Source organism: Pempheris klunzingeri, chromosome 11 (assembly GCF_042242105.1).
Source record: "Pempheris klunzingeri isolate RE-2024b chromosome 11, fPemKlu1.hap1, whole genome shotgun sequence".
Taxonomy (NCBI): domain Eukaryota; kingdom Metazoa; phylum Chordata; class Actinopteri; order Acropomatiformes; family Pempheridae; genus Pempheris; species Pempheris klunzingeri.
The window spans coordinates 19,291,990-19,313,483 of NC_092022.1; the positions used below are offsets into that span (position 1 = coordinate 19,291,990).

At 41.6% G+C, this 21,494-nt stretch overlaps 1 protein-coding gene across 3 annotated transcripts; it reads left to right on the top strand.

The window, feature by feature from the left end:
* The first annotated feature begins 2,296 nt into the window (after positions 1–2,296).
* On the top strand, positions 2,297–20,486 carry ccdc187 (coiled-coil domain containing 187). 3 transcript variants are annotated; one of them, XM_070839814.1, is made up of 13 exons: positions 2,297–2,460; positions 2,787–2,932; positions 8,915–8,977; positions 9,495–9,633; positions 9,826–9,916; positions 15,217–15,295; positions 15,842–17,200; positions 17,660–17,781; positions 17,903–17,974; positions 18,058–18,192; positions 18,362–18,456; positions 18,566–18,660; positions 18,747–20,486. In XM_070839814.1, exons 2-13 carry the CDS (start codon positions 2,884–2,886, stop codon positions 18,893–18,895), a joined length of 2,448 nt encoding a protein of 815 aa, XP_070695915.1. In that variant the 5' UTR covers positions 2,297–2,460; positions 2,787–2,883; the 3' UTR covers positions 18,896–20,486. The 3 variants fall into 3 exon arrangements, with proteins under 3 accessions (XP_070695915.1, XP_070695917.1, XP_070695916.1); XM_070839815.1 differs by having other exon boundaries at positions 2,446–2,460; positions 2,842–2,932; XM_070839816.1 differs by lacking the exon at positions 15,842–17,200.
* The last annotated feature ends 1,008 nt before the right edge of the window (positions 20,487–21,494 follow it).

The window sequence follows — 21,494 nt, forward strand, 5'->3', positions numbered from 1 at the left end:
GATTCATGCACATTATTTAGAGGCCCTGCTCAGATGTTAGATTTGTGCTTACACTTTTCTTAGTCATGCAATAAAACTCAACTTTATTAGGTACGTCCAGCATAGATGGACTGTGTCAGAAGGTGTTCCTATCAGCTCAGAGTCTGGGGAACAGGTGGAGACAGCTATTTACAAAGTCACATTTTGCACCCCTGTATATAATTTGTATATTTACTACAAGTGTGACGTCAATGTTCAGTCTCTCGTATGATAATGAGTGTCAACAAAGCAACGGTGACATTTAATTTTATGGCCAGAAGGCCAGACACTCCATTAAGTGTTGCTGTATATCATAGAAAGCTATTAAGATTTATATTCTGTATTAGTCAAGGTCCCACTGCCAATCCCAGCTTATTCCAGCCTCTAAAATAAATGTTGTCTCCCCCATACTTGAGGTTTATCCTTCAATATGGGGTCCTCTTTCTTCAAGGCACAGGTAACAAACGTGGACTCATACTACAGTTTCTTTAGATTCATGTGATGAGTGGATGTGAATATGGATGAGTGACAAAAGAACAGTAAATACATTCAAAGGACATGCTTTAGAACTGGTGCAACCGATCAAAAAACTTGGAGAGCAACATTTGTTAGATGTGTTAGAGACGCCATAGACGAAATCTGGAGGTTAAACTTCATTCTAAAAACTATGTATTTGTCAAGAATTCCCATGGGAACGCTTAAAACTAATTACAAATACAGTCCTGCTTTCAAAATGTTAAATATGAATGTTAAATATAAAGGTAAACAAGCATTTCAGTCTCTAAATAAGCAGCTAGGTTGCAGCTGTTTAATGGATGTCCAGAAGCAAAATAAAATGAGGTCAAGTAGAATAAATGATCTTTCTCTGAAACTGTGAAGTACCCTTTTTCCATATTGTAACAGCAGAACATGCGACGGCAGTGTGATGGTTCCATTAATGAAGTTATCGTTTGCTTCAGCTCTAAAGTAACCCCACAGACACACCAGACACGAGCTGTTATTGTCTACACATGTCCAACAAACCTCCTCTATTATTTTCAGCCATGTGACCTGGCAGGTTTTTGTCACTTTAGTGCAGCCAGCAGGGGGCAACAGTAAGTGTAGAAAACCACAGTATATATACACTTCCAGGACATTCTTCCACTGTAAACTCTTCAGTATATATCTCTCTAGACAGTCCTCTTGGTTCCTGTCTGATCTTCAGAGATTCTCAATTTGACAGAGTGCGAATTGAATCACAAAACCTGTGGCCAGAGCATTTCAAAGAGCCTAGATTACCATCATCATTGACATTTTCAAGACACTTCTTAAAAGCAGCATATTATTAAGCTGAGAAATTAGACTTTTGATGTCATTTTTCAACATAGGAGCACGAAAGCCTCCTGTCCATCTGTGTAAGATCAGTTAAGTTGCAGCTCCATCAGGATGATTTAAATGCACCCTGGAGGAGAAATAATAATGGTTGGTATTTTCCACTAATTAAATCTTTTTTTCCAGCCTTTTCTTGAATTAGGAGTAAAATGATTTTCTCCCCTGTCGGATCTGGCTTCAAAACTTTTGGATTTGCCAATTCTCCATCTTTATTTCATGATCACAATTAAAACAGGCCTAATTAAACGCAGACCATTTCACGCCCACTATGGAAATTTCAGCTCCACTGTCGGCTGGTTAAGTGCTGCCTTCAGTAACTGTTAGAAATATCGCAACTCTGAGCACAAACGAAAGTCGGTGCGTGGGCCTGGGTGATATTTGAGTTGTAATATTACGTGGGATCAGTGTCACCAACTAAAAGGGAAAGCACTGCATTGTGCTGATGTCCGGCAGTCTGGCCATTATGCTACCTTTACGCTGCTTAATCCATGTAGTCTAACCTTTTACCCCGACTACCAGCTTTACAAGGCTCCCAGCATTACTCGGTATACTCTGTGTGTAATACATTTCAAAACGAGAAAAGAAAACCGTCTTCGCTCCCTCATATGTCGACTGAAGCAGGCGTTTTTTAATCGCGGGTGCATGTTGGCAGAGATAAGTCTGAGTTTGGAGGAGCACCTGAAGGCAGCAGCCACTGACCGCCCCCGGTGCTGCCGAACAGGAGCAGAGAGGAGGCGGACTGCGGGCTAAGTTTGTCCGCCCCGGCTTCCCATCACCGCTCACACGGGCTTTGTTTCATTCATGGACAACCACCGTCGCTTTCGCTTAAAACTCACACCAAAAGTAGAGGCGCTAGAAACGGGCAAGCACGTCCGTGACATTTTGTCCCATCTGTAGAGCCACGGGGAGGAAAAAAAAGAGAGAGGAAGGAGGGAGGGAAGGACGGAGGGAAAGTGCGGCGGAGCGGACGACTCCAAAGTTGACACTTGGCTGTCATGTTTGGTACTTGTTGAATAGGCTGTAGCGTCCACACACAACACCGGAGCCTGTGTGGGCAGCGTGCTGGAGCAGGTGGGTTAGAAAACACTGACTCTTCGCTACTCAGATTAATTTCATGTTTATTTTTTGACTTTGCTTCTATAAACAAGTGGCCTCGTGCTACTGCAATGTGGTTTCACCTTAGTGGCTCTAGTTAATGTGAACAACAGCGCTGCTCGAGTTAGCTTGGCTGCTACCAGTGAGAGCTGTCATTAGTTTTCAGCTAGAAAGTCTGAAGTTTGTGGGTAATTATTTGGCTTTTATGCATGAGATATAACCAGGTAGCTGTTTAACTGAAAGACATTGCTGTTTACCAAATGTTTCTTGTAGGTTTACTCTGGTTTGTACCTTTACTTTAGGTCCCATTTCATTTGGCCAGGTTAATAACTTCCTGCACCCCCTCTGTGGTGTCAGTGTTCAGTCTCACCATGAGGCAGTGACAGAACAGGGACAGTGATGGCAGAGCTGGAAATTGACCAGTCCAACCTTCCACGTGTCCGAGAAGGTAAGCACACACTCCCACAGTGAGCCATTTTAACAGCTGACCATAAAAAAGTGTGTGCAGACTGTGCCATAGTTTATGGTCTGTCCTGGAGAGAAGTTGTTTTTGTTGAGCCCCCCCACAGGGAGGTCAGAGGTCTCAGCTACTGACTCGCAGACATGGAGCCAGTAGGGACACTTCCACACAGACAGACTTGTCTACCATCGTCTCTCTTTTATTTGGCCTTGTGATTAAAACGGCCTTGGCACCAAATGGCTGCTTTTTTCTTCTGACCTTGTGTGTCTGCGCTTGATTTCCTATGGCATCAATTCTATCATCTCAGAAAAGAAGTAGCTTGCTTTGTGTTTTGACTACATGCAGCAGACACTGGTTCAGTCACAGGGCTGCACAGACATGGATCTTATCATAACAGGTCTGCTGTGCTTGGTGCAGATAAGAAAGAGCAGAGCAGGTATGTGCGATTTCTGGGGGAAGAAAGTGCTATCATTTGAAATGAAGACTGCAACATAGGTAAAGTCTGTTTTTATGCTTTTTTGATAAGTTGAAACATGCTGACTTGCAGTATAAAAAAAAAACTGCTAATGCAGAACAAACAATTCCAAAACTGACTGGGAAAACATTGAAACTAAAATTCAATATTTGTTTATTCAGAGTATTTATGATGTGTGCCTCTCGTGGATATTCAGATACTAAGAAACAGCAAGTTGGAGTGAGAATTACCGTGAAGTTTAACAAAGCAGAACCATCTCCAAATCAGGGGAAAAAAGATCACATGGGCAGCTACAGAATTTGCTATTGGTGTACTAACACAGCTCTTTTGAGCAAAATTAGTTTTGTGTTTGCATGTATGTATGAAAACGCTACAGGTAAGGAATGTCTAAGCTGTGGCCTCGGTGTCGACCGTTGACTCAGTCCTTGCATGTCCACACTAATGAATAGGATAGAAATAGGTCTGCATGTCTTTTATCAAGGGAGATAATTCAGCACTCCACTCTTGTTTCCATACACAAAGGGCACACTGTGCAGCTTTGCATTTTCATGCTTTATCGAGCAGGGGCCAGTGCACAAACAAAGCCAGTAATAGCAGCGATAAACTGCTCATTGAGACAATAGCCACATGTAAATCGGTTGCCTGGCTGATGTCATTTTTCCGCTCATCATCTACTTTCACCAAACAAATTTGTGCCAAACTGTGCTGATGTCTCTCTTTGTGCCACTGGGGTTATTTACTCAATGTCCCATTGTGGGTGTTTATGCTTCAATTTCCCTAAGAGACGTAGTTCCCCGTGTCTCACTTCTCCTTCACTTTCCTCCCCATCCGAGAGTCTGAGCCAAATCAGCTTTCTTTGTTTTCACTGCCCCCCTTATCAGTTCCTGTTTTGTCCCTCCTCTGGCTGCTCCCGATATAGCCTGATGTACTGAGGGAATGCAGCTCCCAGAGGAATTCCCCCACCCCCCCCACCCCCGTTCCTAATTTCACTCTCACCAACTGACCCAGAGCCCCATTACCCCTCACCTCCCTTTGCTGTCCATGACAGCTTGGTCCAGTTCATGAGATAGCTGGCCCAGTTCACCTAGTTTATAACAGAGCACAGAGAGCCGTGGGATGGAAAGACACTTCATGAATTTTTTTGCAAAAAGCAGCAAACAGGAGAACAGAACAGACCAGGGAGGAGGAGAGAGTGAGTGAGAGAGAGAGGGAGACAGTGTGGGCGGTCAGTGGGGGATTTTGGCTGAAAATAGAACCCTTGTCATTTTCTCCTTTCGCCAGTTTCTTTGTTTGGCAGGCACTTGCTACCGCTGCTATCCAAGTGGCTGCGAAGATGAAAGAGAAATATCTCTGTCAGTGTTTGATCGGCTGCTCCCTCGCGCTGGATGCCTGAGATAATCTGCATAATTTTGTTTTAGATGATTGGCTGTCAGTTCTCCAATGTTGGTGGGAGTTTTTCAGCTGTTCTAAAAGGCAAAGTGCAAACATTCACTTATGAGATTTAGTCACATCAGCAAAAAGCACAAAAGATAGTTATGTATCATTTTTCTTTTTTTGACCACCAGTAATGTTGAATTTTTGTGTTAAAGTAGGAATTATAGTGACTCTGCACACACTGTTGGGGAACATACTGGCTAATACAGTGGGTGCTGCTAAGATTTTTAAATCTTTTTAGATCTTTAGATTTTTTCTGACACAATCTTAACCCGTAGTGGATCTGAGCCTCCGATGTTCAAATGCCACAGCCAGTTTCTGTTGTCTGCTGGATCTTTGATTTACTATCCTCTTAGCAAACAGACACAGACTAACAGGGTCTTTTCAGTGCCCTTATTAAGAAGCTTACATTAGGTAGTCTCTGTAAGATTTTGAAAACACACTCGGCCTGGACTCACACTGAACACGTGCCTCACACCCTGCCCCTCAAAACCTGTTTAGCAGTCATAATAACACAGTCTGCATGTCCCTCCCCTTGAAGGGTAATGTGACCGTAGTTTAAGGGAGTTTGGAAAAACAAGTTAACCCGCAGTGCAGACACACCCACAAACACACACACACACTTGCATGCTCACAGAAGCAGGACTGTCATTTTCCTCAATCTTTTCCTCCTTTCATTTTCCCTGCTGTCTGAGTTGGATTTAGGACTAAACTCGTATTTTGAACGGCCAATTTGTCCTGTCGGATTAAAACGAGGCCTTTGACGTAATCCCTCCTCACTGACAGACTGGACACATAAGGGCAGGCTGGAGATCCATTTAGCGGATAGTCCCTTAAGCTCCACGACAGGTGTAAGTGGTAATGCACGTCTGTCTTGGTATGGGTTAACTCTCAGGGTGGACTTATGTGGTCATTTATGGTGTAAGCAGACACTTTTGGTGGCTTAGCACTGTCTGGGTGAATTCTATGAACTCCGACTGCTGAGGCCCTGTAGACTGAAACGTACTCGAGACTTTTCCAAAAAGAACTTCCTTTTTTTTTTTTTCCATTTCTGGCATTTAGAAAGTAGAGATTGAATACATTTTACCACAATAATGTTACAGGAGTTTTTCTCATTTCCCTCTTTACAGAACTGGACAAAGAGGAGACATCCTCAGTTTGACTTGTTATATAAACTCAAATAGCTCTTCTCTAAATGTTGAAATTTCACATTGCATTTTTGGAGTAGGCTCTTGTAGTTCAGGAAAGGTACAGCAATAATGAAAGAAGCAGACTCTGTATATTTAGAAGAGAAGGAATGTGAAAATAGTGACAAAACAGGGATCAAGGAATGTATATGTCTTTGGAGAGATAAAAACAGGTTCAAAACATGCCGCAAAGCATTCTTATAGTCTGGTATGATAATGCTTGATGTTTCGTGTGTTTTCAGTTAGCCACTGTACTATAGACTCTAGCCTGGATATGTCACTCTTACAATGAATTTTGAGGCCTCCCATTCATTCACGACACCATCCAGCAAATCTTCAGCTGGTAAGTAACTTGCAGGGTCTTTGCTTGTCTCCTGCTCTTATATCCTTTTTTGTTTTAGATTTGCACTTAATCTGACAACGGGATCAAAAAGCACAGTTGAAGCCTTAAGCAAACAAACTGAAGATGAAGCCTTGTCATCTGTTTTACAGTGGCTGCCAGGTTTCTATGTGTATTATTCCAGACACTGGCTCACATGCACCTCAAAGGTCCTTTATTTGAACCTGCTGTCAAATAAAGTCAGCATGTTACTGCCGTATTAGCATGTTTTCATGGGACAGTATTCCTGATAGTATAGACACAGCCTATGTCTAACATCTATGCTTTAGGCATCTGAAATATGGTGTTACAGCTGTATAAAATGTTTCTAGGTTTTCCATAGCTGGGTTAAGAGCTTAGGCAGGTTATTGTAAACAACATATGCCGGATATGTATGTCAACTCGAGTATTCTGAGCATTAAGCACATGGATGTAAGTGTAGCCGTGTGTCCACAGGCCTCACCTGATCTGATCTCAGGCTCAGTGGGAGGATTAGTAGTAGGACAGGTGTTTTTAATTGGCCCTGCCTCTGGCTCCGGCTGGGAGCTTTTCCCTCTGCAGTGAGCTAAATCCCTTATTAAACAATGTGTTCTGTCCTCCTGGCTTTTGAGAATACTTTTGTAGGAAAAGACGGCCTCTTTAGGTTCCCTGAAGAAAATTGGTGACGTAGCAAAGCATTTTATTTGAGGGGCTGGGGTCTCTTCCATCCCTTTGTTCGATCCATGTTCCCGCTCTGTCTATCAAGGTTAACAGATACTTAATAATTCCATGAATTATTGTAGTTACCAATTGAAAGTCAGGTTAGAAAGGCAATTAAAATAGACTAAAAGTGGAGGTCTCCCAACTACGGCTTGAAGCCCCTGATCTAGAACATACACAATATATGCAATGGGTAACACTTGCAGTCACTTTAATTTAAGCTACATAATTCTATGTCTCTCAATAATATACACGTGTTTATTATAGTCTGACTGACTAAATGCCTGTTCTGTTTACCTACCTCGCCTGCTTTTCTTTTCCTTGGAAAATACCTGAGTAAAGTTAATTTCTTAAATAAGTGCCATTACCTTTTGAAGCGACTGAATTCTGTAATGCATGCATGGGGTCGGGAATTGGGCCTCCTGAGCCTGTCACCAACACATCCTAGGCTTGTGGAGCATTATTACCGGTGGAAACGCTCAGCTGGGCCACAGTGGTGCTGATGTCTGTCTGATTATTTTCTGTTTAGTAACTTTAGAGTTTGTTTGACAGACTTTAAACACACTTGGGCTGCAGCACATACAGGGTATCGTGGCTCATTAAAGACTACTGTAAACACTTGGCATGTTTATAGATGAGAATAACAGTCCACACATACTGGAGCTACCAACACCAATGTACAGATCAAAGTGTAATTCAAAAATGTGTGTGTTTACCACCCTATGATTGTGGTTTTAAAATGTATTCAAACAGAACAGTTAACTGCCTCTCTTGTTGACTATCCATTTGTTTGACTTCACATGTTTGGGAACACTTTCTTTGCATAACTGCATAATTGCGCCTTAAGTTCTTTTGTCTATATTTAAGTCCCTGTATTTGACAGCTTGACAGAAAAAGACAAGGCTAGGCACTGTTAATGACATGAAACCGATTTGTTTTATTACCATATCCAGCAGCAGGTGGCCGGACTATGGGATCACGGGACAGGGAGGACTCAGTTGGCCACAGAGTGGCTCAGTATGGAGAGCCAGACAGTGTTGGTGTACAGAGAGCCTTTGGATTTACGACAGCCTTACAGTTCTCACTACATACATTTGTACTGTCTGCACAGGCTTCCCAGTGTAAATGGTTGTAGATGGTACTGTAGCTCCTAAACTTTGCATCTTCATTTGGTAGTCATAGTGAGCAGATTGGCAAAAAGTTTTAAAGGTTATATATTTTGTGGTCATGTGTACATAGAAAGTATGCATGCATGTACATACACTCACATGCACCCAAATAGAATAAAGCCACACTGTGCTGCCAGAATTAGGTGGACCTGTTGCTCTGCTGCTACCAAACACAGTAACTTTGGGAGGCAGTAAAAACTGTGGCCATGTGTGTTGCTCTGGAATGCTGGTACCCTGTTATGATGGGGATTTTATGAAAGCCTTTTGTATAATTAACAGGAAATTCATGCCAGAGTGGTGGATGGTAGCTTTTTTCTAAAGTTTGGAGGGACACTCCTCCGCCTTTTGTCTGTGTCAAATAAACAGCTGTCATGACACACAGCACTCCTATCCTATTGTTTTCCTTTAGACAGAGTGCTGAACCAAAGGCTCAACAATATTGTCGTTTTTCAGGCCATCCAAGAGCTCTGCTCTTGTTAGCTCTTCGATGGAGCTATATAGGGCCATAGAAGTCATGACAAGTCATGTCATTTTTCTATTGTTTTAGTAATCTTTTACCATCTCTTACTTTATTAAACCTTTACATCCCTGCCCCCCCTGAAGTGTTGCTGTCCTCTGTGGTTTCAGTGTGTCAGTGCTTTGCTGTGCTGGAGGATGGAGCGTTGGCACACAACCTGCAGGAGCAGGAGAGTAAGTACAATATCAAGCCACCATGTGCCAGCAGCACAGCTGCACACTACAAACACGTCTAGTCATTTGTATTATGTGGGCTGCTCTCCAGTCTGTCTCAGTCGATCACCACTTTCTATGTTGTCATTGTTAGCTATGCTGCTAGAGAATTTAACCTACTTAAGTGAAATGTTGTTATTTTCATGGTTTACCAAGACAGACTGGCAAGCCTAAGGTACTTTCATTGAACCTCTATTTGGTTAGCTTTTGTCTGTAACAGTTGTTGTGGTTTGTCTTTGCAACTTTGCAGTAAGCAAAGTGAAAAGTTTTTTAGGATTCCTCCTCTTAAGAGTCTGGCGGGCAAGCCACAGACACACAAGCAACAACACAACAGTCATTAATACTAGTAAATCAGCAGATTTAGAACAGAGGTAATCTAGTGATTATTAATTACTATAATATAGACCACACATCCTCCCTGGTTTCCAAGAGTTGAATACTGCCTTACCCTTTTGTGTTTTTTTCTGATTTGCCCTAGTCGAGCAATTCTATACCACCAACATCCAGAAGAACCAGCTGGTGCAAAATGACATCCGTGTAGCCAAAAGGCTGCAGGATGAGGAAGAGGAGCAGCAGGCCCAGCAGACTGCCAGCCTTAGACAGGCCACTAGACAACTGTAGGTGAACCGTGCTCTACAGCACAGCTTACACTGCTGTACTATTCAGATACCACTGCATATACCCCAACCCTACTTTGTATAGATTTACTATGCACACATACCCTTTTAATACATTGTTGTGTCATGTGTTGGTAGTTTGCCAGTAAGTCAAAGTGTAAGATGGTCTTTTCTGCCCTGTCTGCTCTGTAGGGAGGAGCAAGACTTTGAGTATGCCCGTGTAATTCAGCAGGAGATCCTGCGTTGTGCTGAGGAGGCCCAGAGAAGGGAGCAGGACGATGAGGTGAGCAAAACTGTTATAAACCAGTTAATTCTGTCTCCATCCACGCAATATTAAAAAAAACTGTTACTTTAGTTCAGTGGTATGGACAGGAGTTAATATTCACAGCCTTTCCAGTGAAACATGCACCAGTTAGATTAATGCAGAAGTTTTCAAGTTTTAGTGCTCAGACCAGTTTAACACGCTATCAAGAGTGCAAAGGTTGTGACGCCACATAAATCTGCTCCCACTCATCAGTTAGCCACCTGCCACCTACCTCAATGGGACATGTCTTTTCAATTTGGAAATCAGTGCATCAGTCAGCAGGGTGCTACACACAGATTACTATTATTTACTTCAGCTCATTAAATGAATAGACCCCACACTGGGCACACTGGCAGTAGGCTTACTGAAACAGGCCAAAAATGAAGCCTCAATTATGCATGAAGATGTTTTTATTCAATATACAATGATGTATTCAGTTTTACTCTCTTTGCCCACAAATTACAAATCGACCTGTGCATGATTACCACGAACCCAAATATGCATTTGATCCTCTTTTATAGTGCACAACAATCAAACAGTAGCTACTTTTGTATGGATGAGAAGAGGCAGGTGAATCATCCACAATAATTGCTCTACTTACTGTCAATTTACTATTGGCATTAGTCACATTTAACAGTCAAAACATTGTCCAGCCATCATTCAGGCTTGAAGAGGAGCCTGAATCTGTGCCAACAGTGCTTTGACCCAAGTACAGAGAAACTCTGTAGACGGGTCAAGTTGCCCGATGATCACAGAGTTAACATATATAAGACAAAAAAAAAACATGTCCTCACTTCATCTGACTTGTATGTGTCAATGCTGTGGGAAGGAGCTCAAACTAAACCATGAGCCTCTGAGTCCATTATAAGATATGATTGCTGGAAAACAAATCTTTATTTTGAACCTCTTAGCAACAGTTGGCCACAGAAATGCAGAGAATGTTGTGTGAGATGTACCGTAGACTTGCCCCTTGGGTGACTGATATGTAGAAACAAGGATGAAAATCATTGTTCCTCTACCAGTCACTCATGTTGTCATTTTTAAATTAAAACCTTCACGGTATTAAGCTTAACTTGAAACTGAATCTTGTCCCGGCTAATAAGAAGACACAAACGTGACAGCAAAGTTTGTAAAGTGAAATATTTTGAGGGATTTGCTCCTGAAAGAGGAACAAATCCTTTCCTGTGGTTGTCAAATTGCAGGCAGTAACCAGAGCAGAGCAAAACACTGTGGTGTATGGACAAGTTCAACTTGACATAATGCAGCAATAAAACAGAAAGTTTAACAAAACCACAGTGAGACTTATAAATCCTACCTGAAATTAACCTTGTGAGTATTAAAAGCTCAGCCCCGATTGGCCTGAAAGGTGGCTGTTAATAGTTGATCATTTCTGCTGTCACTGAGAGAGTGGCTGTGTTCAGCTTGAATTTATGTCAGTTACAATCGTTTCAAAGTTTTAACAAGTTTTATCATAATACCTGTTAAAAACTTAGAGACATAATATACTGTGTTGATGGTTAAGCTGTAATGGATCATCTGACTCAGTACATTGAAGTCGAAACCTGTAGGAATGTTTGTGCTGCAGAAAATAGCTGCTTGTGAAGGTAGATTAATGATTCTGTGTGTAGACTAATCCAGAGGGACAAACCCAAACCTTAAAATAGCACCAGCATTATCCTTTAAGTTCAGCGCTCCACACTCAGAGTTATATGGCACTGGGGACATACTTGTATATCATTTAATTATCTGCCTGTTACCAGCAGGTCAGTGACTATCATATGGTTCACTTTAACCTCTCTTAGGACTAACTGAGTCCATAATGACTGGCGGTTGCGGCAAAGTGCTGCTCTGAGCCTCTTATGTATCCACTGTGCCGTAAGAGGGCTGTATGAGCCAAGTCAGCTGTTAAACAGAGACACAGGCCGTCAGCTACTCATCTGGATGATGGTTCGACCAATTCCTGTGTTTGATCAAGACATGAACTGTCGAACTCTTCATACAGAATGCATAAATGTGTGCACATTTAGTCTAACTGCATGTATACTCACGACTTGTGTAAAATCTGAACTATGCAGGTTGAGGACCAGGCAGGTTAAGTGAAAACATCAGTGTTAAAGCAGGAGAGTGACTCTGCCTTCATTTGTTTATCCTTTCCTATACATGGTTTAACATTGTTACTGCGTTTCCAAACAGGTTTGTTTAAACATTGGAATTCTGTTTTAAAGGGCTTTTTTCTTAGTCAAATGTCATCCTAATGACATTGAACGTTTGATTAAAGGATCATTCTTTACATTTATGATTACAGCTGAGAAATAATTTTATACATTGTTATTTTACCCATTTTCCATTTTCATTTTGTGGCCAAAGTCTCAGTTCTCAGTGTTGTTTTTTACATTTCTCATGTCTAAATGAATAAGTTTTATTCTACTAAAATGGCAGCATTGCTTTATAGAGCGCAAAGTTGGTCAGTCCGTCCACCATCTCTAGTCCAGACTGAAAAATGTCAACATTTAGGAGGACGGATTGCAAGAAATTTGCTTCTGAAATTCATGTTCCTAGGAGGATGAATCCTACTGACTGTGGTGTATCCCTGACAACTATTGGATGGACTGCCATGAAAATTAGTACACACTTTCATCTTTTCATCATCATCTACCTCAGGATAAATTGTAATACCTTTAGTGATCCCATTACTTTCCATCTAGTGCCATCATCAGGTCAAACATTTCATTTGTCCAATACGTTGTTATATGACCTAATACCTGCAAAATTACTCTCATAGCCACAGATGAACTTTTGTTTTTAGTGCTAACAAGCACATGTTTTCAGGCAAACATGCTTAACCAAGATCTGAACATGGTAAATACCTGCTAAGCATCATTATATTCACATCATCATTGTGAGCATGCTGACATTAGCATTTAGCTCAAAATACAGTACCGCTTTGTCTAAGTGCAGACTCACAGAGGCACAAGCGCGACTGTTGACTCTTTTTTTCATTTAGACAACATGAGTTAACTTTTTTACCATCTAATCTTGAATACAAATATAACATTTATATAAATAATGCTGTGATAGTTGTTGTGACTTTTATGTTGTCCATTTCCCTACTCTAAAGTAGTCTAATTTGCAGTACACCACCAGATCTCATCAAAATGTTGTAAATACAGAATTCATCCTGCAAGCCAAACATGATGAGGTAGCCAGATGGTTCCCATCAGTCACCACTCCTTTGTTGTTCCAGTGTTCACGCAGAGGCCCGACCCCTCAAACACTTTGACACTATGTCTGTGCATTTTTACAGCACACGTGCATTTCTGACCATTGGTTACTTTACAAAAAAAAAGAAATAATATGATTACTCGTCAATAGAAATGAAGAGGTGAGCTATGGGGGAAAAAAACGTTGCCAACTTTGCCATGAAACTCCCCAGCTGGTTCAGTGGAGGTCTGCGTCACAAGGCTGCTCCAGCATAATATTTTCCTTTACCCTGCAGTTTCCTTTTTAGAGGAGGCTGTCTTGGACAGGTTTATAAAAGCTCCTTGTTTAGAGGATGTGAGGTCAGAGAGGCTGTGGGGTTCATTCATCATTATTAAAGAGGCTGAGTGTGAACTCTGTTGGAACCAACATGAGGTGTATACACTCAGTTCAGTGGAAGCCTCATTTACCTACTGGGTATAAAGTCATTCTAGGTTATACAGCACATTGAGTGAAAATATATTTATTCCTGTGTGAATGCAGTAATTTCTTTTGAGTGTTGATGTTGGGATCAAATGATGAACTATTAACACTCCTGTTGGCTTGCCTGCTTTAATGACTGGCTGATCGGAGGTGTTGATTAAATATTTGCCTCCCTGTAGATTGTGTCTTTAATTAAGGAACAGAAGGCATCAGGCTGAGCTGTTTTAAATGCCAGATCCCTATGGCACCCCACACCTAACCTGCCATGGCAAGCTGCTAATTGTCTGCTGATGCTGGCAAAGCAGCTGACACACATGCCCTGACTGCAAAGCAAAGGAGCTGCGTTTGCTTTTAGTTATGATTTATGTTGCAAATGCATCCTACAGAGACATAAAATTCACTGGTAGAATTTGCTGATTTGTTGGGAACATTATTAGTTCTGGCTTTCTAAGAAAAGCAACACATAGACATGGTGGGGGGTTCTCCTTGAAAGAGCACACAAGTATAGCAGCACTGGTTAGGGCAGACATTCCCCAGTGAAAAGGTGTTACTTCAAGTGAAACAGTCCTGTTGACCTGCTTCTGTTGGAGTTTTTCTGGTCAAGAGTTCAGGGAGATGAAAAGTATTCTTGTCTCCTAGTTTCCACTGAGTCAGCTGCAGCCCTGAAGCAACTCTGAAGTAGTTAGCTTGGCTACCTAGAGCTGGCTTTGTATTAAATAACCACTGTTGAGATGTCAGTAGAACTACATGACCCAATGTGGCTCTGCATTTGGTGTAGAAATGCCAGATGTTAATGGACAAGATTCTCATCTGTGTAAACTCAATTCCAAACAGGGCCATGTTACATTTATGTTTTTATTTTAATGGAAATTAGATATAGATATAGATTAAGGGAGCTGAGTATATTTAAGGCAAAAAATGATATGAGGTTAAACAGACACAGTAGTACCTACATTGTAAGAATATTTTGTTGTACGTCATGGAAAGAGCATAGCAAAAGCAAAGCCATCCTCCTGGCAGACGAAATCACAGACATTAATTAAAATGTTTCCTAAAGATTTTGTTTCTTGTATGATTTTACAAGTTTTTTAGTTATGAAAAACAACTGTCACCTTGTTTCGTTTTCCACAGTCTATGTGACACTGCCATCTGCTGGCTGAAAACAGCACAGCATACATGATGTCTTCATGAAAATTCTTGCAGTCATGCCAACTCATGGTTGCACACTAGTGGTATAACCTGACCATTTACACAGGAGCTTGTTTTGACATTTTGTAATTCTTTTATCCAGATCATTCGATTATTAGCTTGATAACGAAATGGCAAATTTCATAGGTCGGTTTTGAAATAACAGAAATACACCAAGATGATGACCTCGTAAATGGCAATTGATACAGGTTAAGATCGAGGGGTTGTAAAATAGTCACTCAGATATAGCTGAAATTTCTTCTCAAAACCTAAAAGGACTTGACATGTATCTGTGTTTATTTGCTTATTCGGCAGCTCAGTTTCTCTGTAATCTTTAGCCTAAACTCTTATTGGGTGGCTTGGGTGGCTTATAATACAAACAAACACTCAGTATGGCTGTGTCTCCACAGGTAATAGCTAAACAAATGCAGGAAGAGGAGAAGCAGAGGATCGGGAGGAGGAGCAGAGGACAGGAGAGCCATAGTGAAGGTACAGTTGTTTTTTCCATTTTATTTCATTTTTGACTGGCTGTATGCCTATGTGACACCATTAGTCAGCAATCCTAAAGTATTGTCAAATCATTTTTAAGAAAATAGTGATTGTGTTTGGATTTTTAGGAATTTGCCATGTTGAACAAAATATGTCATATATGCATTTGCAGAATCATTTATTCTTAAAGTAGGACAAAAACAGGGCTTGCGTAGCTCCTGTCTAACCATGCTTTGTTCTGCTGATACTGCTTTTTATCATTATAGGTAAGTCGTTCTCCATCTATTACAGAAAGAACAAAACATTCCCTTCTCCAGTTGAGTGCATATAACATGTCTTTTATATTGTCTTTTATGCATGACTGCATATCTGTATTATGTTGGAATGCCTCAGTTGTGTCTATAACATTTATATACTTTGTGTATCATGCTGCTAATTTTAATGCAATGTGTTACCTCATCATTAAGTGCACATGTCTAATAGTACCCCCTTACAGCCTCACCCATCCTCCCTGCTTTTGTGTTTGCATGTTTGACATTACTAAAGGCAGTGCCAGTGGTCCTTCACTGCCATCTCCACACCAGCACACACTCGGCAGCCTTCACCACGGAGAGGAGCAGTACTCATCTACCACCACCAGGTGGCAGTGTTCTACCTCACACAACCACTCAGACTTAACTGAGCCTCAGGCTGACTCCCCCATGGGAGTAAGGGCCCTGAAAAACACAACTTCAGGGTCAAATCAAGGACACACAGATTCATTTAGGGAAATCGGGAGTGAATTGAGAGAGCCTTTGAGTGAGGATTCGGAGGACTCGGACACAGTTTTCTCTGAACAGCTCTCTGTCTTGTCCCAGAGACTGTATGAAAGACTCAACACGGCACCTCCTCGATGGCGGGCACCTTTACATCAGCCACAAGAGAGAAACTACAGAAGTCTGTGCTCTCGCAGCCACGTCACAGATGAGCTCAGAGGCGGTGAACAAGAGAGAGGAGACTGTGATGAGGACTATTATGAAAATCGTATCCTAGAGAAGAGGAGGCCAAGGAATTTGGATCAGGAAAGGAACCACAGAGAAGACTATGAGGGCTGGCACAGGAGCAAAGATCAGGATCGAGACCCTAGGTTAGAGCCAAGAGAAAGGCGATGTAGTCGCAGTGAATCTGTCAGACTACATGACAGGAGTAGACAAAGCAATAGAGACCTAGCAAGAACCTGGAGCTATAACGACAACCCTGACAAACATGTTCGTTTTCAGGATGACACCAGGAGCACCAACAGACAGCGGGGTGCAGTCAGTGGAGTCTGGGAAATGTTAGGCCAGGTCCTCAGAGAGAGGGGTGTGCCTGTGAGATTTGGCAGCAATGGGGTGCCACTGCAGATAAGGCCCCATAGCAGAGACAGCCAGGTGCTTCACGGGAGTGAGGTTTCCTGCGGCGGCTCCCAACCACATCAGAGAGTCTTCCAGAGAGCTTCCACCACCAGGCACAGTTTCCATGGAGATATCAGGGAGAGGAGGAGATTGTCATACAGAGAGAACTGTGGGAGAGATCAGAGAGAAGGCCGAGACAGGCACCGAAATAATGTGGGGTATGACGGAGAGAGTGAGATTAGTAGTAGAGATTTGCATCTTGTAAACAGAGGGCAGGGGGGTAGGCAATTGAGCGAGCACAGATATACTAACAATGACCAGGAGGAGAGGAATGCAAATGATTGCAGGGTCAAGAGGACAACAAGCGAACACAGGCATTGGCACAAGACCATAGAAGAAAGGTTAAGCTCAGAGGAGGAGCAGGAGGTGGAGAGGAGAGTAGAGCGGCCCAGCCGAAGAGCCCCACAGCGTAGCCAAAGCCTCAGCGGCAACAGAGCTTCAACCAGGGATAAGTCAAGGCGCATGGCAGCAGGTAACACCCAGAACTGCAGCCAATTCCAGTCTTCAGAGGATAATCTTTCCAAGCTATGCTCCCTACCTCTCTGTGTACATCTGCTCCTCTCATCTTATCTCAATCATCGTCCACTCTGGACAAATGGGACTTTTTGTGGTGACTTGGGGTCTCCTACTGAAGTGGAACTTTTTCCTGATCATCTATAATTCTGGTAGTCCTGAAATCATCCTCAGTGTGTGCTTTCATTCTCATCTTCATCATCAGTCTTTGAGTCTGAAAATAAGTAGTTTCAAAAATCTAGCAACATGCCTTTTAAAAGCTGCATCCTCTCTGTGTCATTGAAATAACATCTGTCTTTCAACCTCGACCTCTATGTGATTCATCGCTGATGTTTGAGTTTCATGTTTTTTTCACTTCTCATATGTTTGTCATATTCACTTCAGCTGTGATTTTAACACGTTCAAACCTCATCCAAAGGAGCGTCGGTGCAACCAGAGCCTGGTGAGGCAAGCCTGGACCTGAGGGAGCTGCATCAGGTCCTACACGATGAAGAACTGGCTCGCAAGCTGCAGGAGGAAGAGGAAAAGCGGATGAGGAGGGTAAAGGACCAAAGAGTTTGGCATGTCACACAGTCATTTAGATGTAGAAGAAATGGGACAGAAGATTGGCTGCTCCTTTCATGCGTTTTTTTGGCTAACAGTGACTTTCTTGTTTTGGCAGAACTCCCAGCCCTCCCCATCTAGTTCGTACCCACAGGGAGACTTCAGAGTAGCACAAGTCGCACAGGACGAGGTATGATGATTAACTGAGGTGTTGTCAGTACCCATGTTTAACATCCAATTGTTGAATGATTTATTGTTGCGTTTTTGCACCAGGAAATTGCACGTTTTATGCAGAAGCAGGAAATTAAGTCAAAGCGTAGATCTCGTGAGCTAGAAGGGCCAGCATCCTGGCGCGAGCACAGAGCGATGATCAGTCATCACGACAGACGAGCTGCAAGAGACAGACAGGTAAATGTGGTCATGCTGCATGTTAGATTCACGCTGCACCGGATGTACAGATTTATCTTTTCAAAACCCTTTCAGCATCCAAAGACTGTACATGTCTTGTAATGCATGTCTTTTTAAAGATCCACTTTACTTTTTGACACAGCACTTCTTCTTTTGTCCACTGTTTAAGGTCCAGCGAGAGAGGCTTGACTCAGAGGGTCTGCCTTCCCCAACTGAGGACTGTTCCCCAGAGAACCAGCCACCCAGCCCCATCTCTACTATACCGTAAATGTCTCTACATGAATATACATAAAACCAATGAAGGTCTGCATTGTGCACTCTAACGTGTCTTTGAATTTCTTTGTATGCTGACTTGCAACTGTTGCATTTACAGACAAGTCCAGCAGATCCGCAACATTGCGGAAGAGCTGGACCCGACCTTCCAGGCCAGGAGGCACGGCACAGAGAGCCTCAGAGTGGGACAAACAGGTACGGTAAGCAGGACAAATGGCACTCAAAATGAAACCCATTTAAACAAAAGCTGGACACTCACATCCTGTTTCCTCCAATAATAGGTCCAACCTGTCAGACATTTCCTATGCCGCAGTCTGGCCTACACGACTCCCTGGAGGAGCCAACTTTCATCCCCCCCACAAAACGACAAACAGACAAATCAGGACGTACTAAATCCAAAGAGAAGAAAGAAAATTGCAAGCAGCAGTAATTTTCAGCGCATTGTGCTGTTGGAGTGCAAATCCATTTTATAACACTAAATATCTGTTCAGCTATTCTCATTACTTATTACTTTAATGTTGAAAATGACATGTTTTTTCTATCAGCCACCCCTAACAGCACTTTAAAGCAGTGGAACAAAGAGATAACTGAAGAGAAGTGATAAATTAAAATTTCTTGATCAAGTGAAAAATGAAAACACTTTGGACTCATGCCTTTTATAATTTTCAAAGGGAAAATTAAGGTTCATTGGAGTACTGTTTGAGTACTATTGTTTGAGTTTAATTTAAACAGTATACCTTTTTTATTATATTTGTAACTTTTATTTGTTTTTAGTTAAAGGTTCTATATACGAGATTCAGACCAACTAGATGACGGCTGTATAGCCTACTCTGCTACTGGGTACACTCACTGAACGACTCAGCCCACACACACTAACATGCACCTGTGGCCAGACCCACTACCAAAGCAAAATACCAGGATGTTTGGAGTAAAACGCACAGAGAGGGAGTGTGACTTCACCCTCTGCTCAGGACACCATTACTCCACCACAATGTTACATAGCAAATAGATGTTTGCTGATAAATTAATGCTCAGAATCTCATACATAGAACCTTTAAAGCAGTATACGGGGAGCATCCAAATGACAAAGAAACAATCACTATGATAACCCTTGAACCTGAGTGAAGTGGGTTTCAGGTGAGCTACTTTGGGAGTATCTTCCAACGTTGTTTCAAAGCAGCTTGGCAGGACAGCAGCCATGTTTACAATAGTACGATGACAATCAGATGAACTTATCTGACCATTATTAAATGGAAATCCCATTTGTTGAAAAACCAAATTACAACCTCCATCAAAGTATATCTGAAATAGTTTTGTAATATCCAGATGTAAATATGTCATTTGAGGACAGTACATGTAACAGAGTAATCTCTAATGTCCAGATCCACTTAATAGCTTTGTGAAGGTTTCGGCTGCATCTCACCTTCATTCATCGCAGACACCAAAGACCATCCTTCAACTGAGACAGCAGTTAGGCTCCCTCCCATGAATGACCCCTTGTTATCACATGACTGAATTTCCACACTTGAGCCACCTGAGCCAGCTCCATTCGCTCAGTTGAAGTTGAAAACTCCAGAAAGCTTGTAAGTGGACCTTTTTAAGCTTAGATTATTTGATACATATCCAACTCATGTTTTTGTATATTTTTCAAAGGAGGGTTTTCATCAGTCCAGATGTAATTATGATGCTAGTTAACATATTTCACTAAACAGAAAACTTGCTTGAAAAACAGATTTGATTTGTTTTCTACACACATATACTCATTAATTGTTCTTAGTTTATGTTTTTTGTTTGTTTCTGTGTGTTCATGTTACTCCCACATTTTTTTTGTTTGTATTTTTCTAATGAAGTTTGCCACTGCTTAGGTGGACCACTATAAATGCAATTGTTCTGTATGAAAGTGCAACAAATAAAAAGAAAATACACATTTTTATTGACTGTTTTAAAAAGTACAATGTAAAATAATGCAAACTACATGTAATCCAGTGCTCATATACAGTACTTGAGACAAATGTTAAAAATACAAGTCATGTTAAAAAAAAATATGATGAGGCATAAAGATAAACTGGCGCACCAAACAAACCAGAAGTGCATGACATTAATTGGGTAACAATCGACATGTGAAGTAAAGTGCTCTAGTTCTTTTGGAAAGGTTACTGTATGATTTACAGACTGTACTGTAGTAACTCTTATCAATGTAACACCTGTGAACTTTGTGGTCTTTCAACAGACTTCACTTGAGCTGTGACTCATACTTACGCACTGGTACATTACTATAGGTGTGGGCTAACGTTTCACTGTAAGCCCACACAGCACATTTCTCAAATGTTCCATCTCGGAAAATAGATATGCTTGCTGCAGTTCAGAAAAGACATACGTTAGACAAAAGACATGAAAAAAAAAAAAAGTCCCACTTGGTCTGATCTCGCTGCCCACTCCGTTGTGTTAGAAGATAAGTGAAAGCAGAGAGGAGTATAGGACTGACTGGGGGGTTTCCACATGACCCTTGAGCCTTATTCTGATATCTTGAGTGCGTTACATACTTGCTCATTGTGTTTAGAATTTGTCCCATGGATTTCCCACATGAGCCACTTAATGTAATTAGTCATCTGCATTCCAATCATCTCCCACTGTGTTGCCAAACTCTTGCTTAAGAGGCATGTCTCCGCTTGCCTAAGGGTGTTGTTTAAACCATAACAATGCTACAGACTGCAGACTACTGTGCTGTAGACTCCCTGGTACTTCATTTGAGTTGTAGGATTACCTATTGACAAAAAAAGGAAACTGGACTTTTTGACACCAGTGAAGCAATCATAGGAAAGTCCATATAGTTCCTTGTAATGAAGGGTAGGAGAGGTTATATGCCACGCTGTCTTCAACATGATAGCTGCACTTACAATAATACACAAAGCTATTATCTTCTTATTTTCACTATCACACAAAGTAGTCCACATCAATAGACAAAACATTAAATAATGAAACAAAACATGTAAATAGTAAACTATTCCCTTATAAATCATATTTCACCG